At 41.4% G+C, this 3,405-nt stretch overlaps 1 protein-coding gene across 1 annotated transcript in view; it reads left to right on the top strand.

Annotated features, from left to right (window-relative positions):
- The first annotated feature begins 2,644 nt into the window (after positions 1-2,644).
- The window catches only part of LOC108797138 (NACHT, LRR and PYD domains-containing protein 3-like), a 26,532-nt gene continuing 25,771 nt past the window's right edge, over positions 2,645-3,405 (top strand). Inside the window, exon 1 of the mRNA XM_018568712.1 lies at positions 2,645-2,684. Within this exon, the coding sequence (XP_018424214.1) occupies positions 2,645-2,684 (40 nt within the window). The remainder of the gene's footprint in view (positions 2,685-3,405) is intronic.

Below are 3,405 nucleotides of genomic sequence, written 5' to 3'. Positions count from 1 at the left end.
CAAGTTAAGTTAAAAAGGAAATGAAAAGTAAACAAATAAAATTAAATTAAATAATTGTGAAAATTACAAAAAAATTAAAGTCCCCCGGCTCCGCGAGTGTGCGCATATTAATGTATACACACGTTGGGTGTACTCCCCGCACAGCACCGAGAGTACATGCAAACCCTATGCAGACAGTGTCCCTGATGGGAGCACAACGTCAGGACCCCAGCGCTGGAAGGCGAGTGTCCCAGCCACTTAGCAGATATGATGCTTGAATCTAGCTAAGGCCAAAAAAATTCACATGGTGGCCCAGATTTGCAGGACAGTCCCACAATTGTGTCCCATGTTCTCCATGACATCCCGCCAAGCCACTGTAATTGCCTGCCCTTTCAGTGACTATGTCTCTGTTAATATGAATGTCCAGTTTTCCTGTAGCCTGTACTTTGCTGCACCTCATTTTCATCTATTTGAATCCATTCAAATCTCTGTGAACATTCGTTCTGTGTGATTAAAAGCAAAAACCAATGCCCTTGTATTTTCTTTTTAGGTCAAATGTAATGAAATGTAATACTGCAATAGGACCACTAGATGGAGCTGAGGAGCCTAATAAAGAAGCTCAGCTCCATCTAGTGGCCATATTGCAGCATTACATCACATTACATTGCAATATTACATTACATTCCACCTGAAAAGAAGATATACTAAGAATATACTAAGAACATTCATTTCTGTCTCTCCACAGAATGAACGTTCACAGAGATTTGCAGGGTGAATAGCTCTGCAAATGTTTTACTTGATTGACTTTCTATCCTCGCTGCGTTCCTCCACGGTGGAATGATTGGTCACAAAGACTCATAAAGCAGCAGACAGTATGTTGTGTGGGAACATTTTAGTCCAGGCTTTCTCAACCTTTTTAGAGCAGTGAAACCATTGAAGTTATTTTTAGGTCTCAGGGAACCTCTACTAAATTCATGTCCCTTATATTGGTGACATTGGGAAGAATGTCCCTTACAGTGGTGGCCAGAATCCCACCAGTACAGGCACCTGAAAATATGATTGGTGTCATGCAGCCGGTTGTCCCAAGTGGTGTTGGCCCCGGGACTATGCCGGCACCACTGAAGTCAATCAGCCGCAGCTTAGAAACCCCCCTAGAAACCTCTGGAGGAACCCTGGTTTGGTTGCGGTTAATTCTCAGTTTGTTTTATTATCTTTTTTTTGTTGGTACCTGAGAGCTCAAGGTGTGCCACAGCAAACCACACCCACTAAAGCCGCACCCACAATCTGCCATGGCAGATGGCACTCTTCCCATAGGACATTTTGATGCTTCCTCTCTAATGGACCCCTCCAAATCATTCTGGAATCTTGACTCTTGTTATTTCATCAGAATTATATGTGATATGAAAACCAGTTGTGGTTACTTTGTTTTTAAGCTTAAAAAGGGGATGAAACAGTTAAAGTTCTCACTGACCCCCACCAGGAAGTGATAATGAGGAAGTGTCCCTGTCATGTGTGAGGAGCTGGAGATTCTCGGAAGAGTGTGATCTGTTGAAGACTCAATGGCTAAATCCTCATACAGTTAAGTTTATATGTAGATGGATTTCATACAGTTAATGTTTTTAGCTTTACAGAGGGAAATATATTCTAGAATACAATATAAGATACATTCTAGGATATGATATAAGATACATTCTAGGATATGATATAAGATACATATAGGATATATTATAGTATACATTGTAGTCTAAGGGTGGTGACAAAAGGTCACATGATCCTAAAGCAATCTTTCTCATTCAGGGTTTCTTTAGAGGTCACTCGGGTTTCCTTGAACAATGATGGATTGATCTCCTGCCTTGTGGTGAAGTTATGGTTTCGGCACTAATGTCACTTGGCAGAGGCAGCGTCATGGGGCTGGTTGAGCCTTTTCATTCATCTTATATCTCAGGTAAGTAACCACTCATCTTGTTAACTGAAAGGGGGGAATTCTTCCCAATAGCCCCTATTGTAATGTTAGGATACAATATAAGATACATTCGAGGATACGATATAAGATACATTCTAGGATACAATATAAGATACATTCTAGGATACGATATAAGATACATTCTAGGATATGATATAAGATACATTCTAGGATATGATATAAGATACATTCTAGGATATGATATAAGATACATTCTATACAACTCATCTTGTGATACGATATAAGAGAAATTTTAGGATACGATATAAGATACATTCTAGGATACAATATAAGATACATTCTAGGATACGATATAAGATACATTCTAGGATACGATATAAGATACATTCTAGGATACGATATAAGATACATTCTAGGATACGATATAAGATACATTCTAGGATACGATATAAGATACATTCTAGGATACGATATAAGATACATTCTAGGATATGATATAAGATACATTCTAGGATACGATATAAGAAACATTCTAGGATATGATATAAGAAACATTCTAGGATATAGTATACATTGTAGTCTAAGGGTGGTGACAATAGGTCACATGATCCTAAAGCAATCTTTCTCATCCAGGGTTCCTTCAGAGGTCACTCGGGTTTCCTTGAACGATGATGGATTGATCTCCTGCCTTGTGGTGAAGTTATAGTTCCAGCACTAATTTCACTTGGCAGAGCCAGCGTCATGGGGCTGGTTGAGCCTTTTCATTCATCTTATATCTCAGGTAAGTAACCACTCATCTTGTTAACTGAAAGGGGGGAATTCTTCCCAATAGCCCCTATTGTAATGTAAGGGGACACTTCTCCACCGATCACCAATGTAAGGGGACACTTCTCCACCGATCACCAATGTAAGGGGACACTTCTCCACCGATCACCAATGTAAGGGGAACACTTCTCCACTGATCACCAATGTAAGGGGACACTCCTCCACCAATCACCAATGTAAGGGGACACTCCTCCACCAATCACCAATGTAAGGGGACACTCCTCCACCAATCACCAATATAAGGGGACACTTCTCCACTGATCACCAATGTAAGGGGAACACTTCACCACCGATCACCAATGTAAGGGGACACTTCTCCACCGATCACCAATGTAAGGGGACACTTCTCCACTGATCACCAATGTAAGGGGACACTTCTACACCGATCACCAATGTAAGGGGACACTTCACCAGCGATCACCAATGTAAGGGAGAACTCCTCCACTGATCACCAATGTAAGGGGACACTTCACCACCGATCACCAATGTAAGGGGACACTTCTCCACCGATCACCAATGTAAGGGGACACTTCTCCACCGATCACCAATGTTAGGGGACACTCCTCCACTGATCACCAATGTTAGGGGACACTTCTCCACCGATCACCAATGTAAGGGGACCCTCCTCCACTGATCACCAATGTAAGGGGACACTCCTCCCCTCATCAACAACGTTA

The sequence above is a fragment of the Nanorana parkeri genome, unplaced genomic scaffold (assembly GCF_000935625.1).
Source record: "Nanorana parkeri isolate BGI_ZX_2015 unplaced genomic scaffold, ASM93562v1 scaffold1232, whole genome shotgun sequence".
In the NCBI taxonomy this organism is placed as follows: domain Eukaryota; kingdom Metazoa; phylum Chordata; class Amphibia; order Anura; family Dicroglossidae; genus Nanorana; species Nanorana parkeri.
This window is presented reverse-complemented; position numbering and strand designations above follow the sequence as displayed.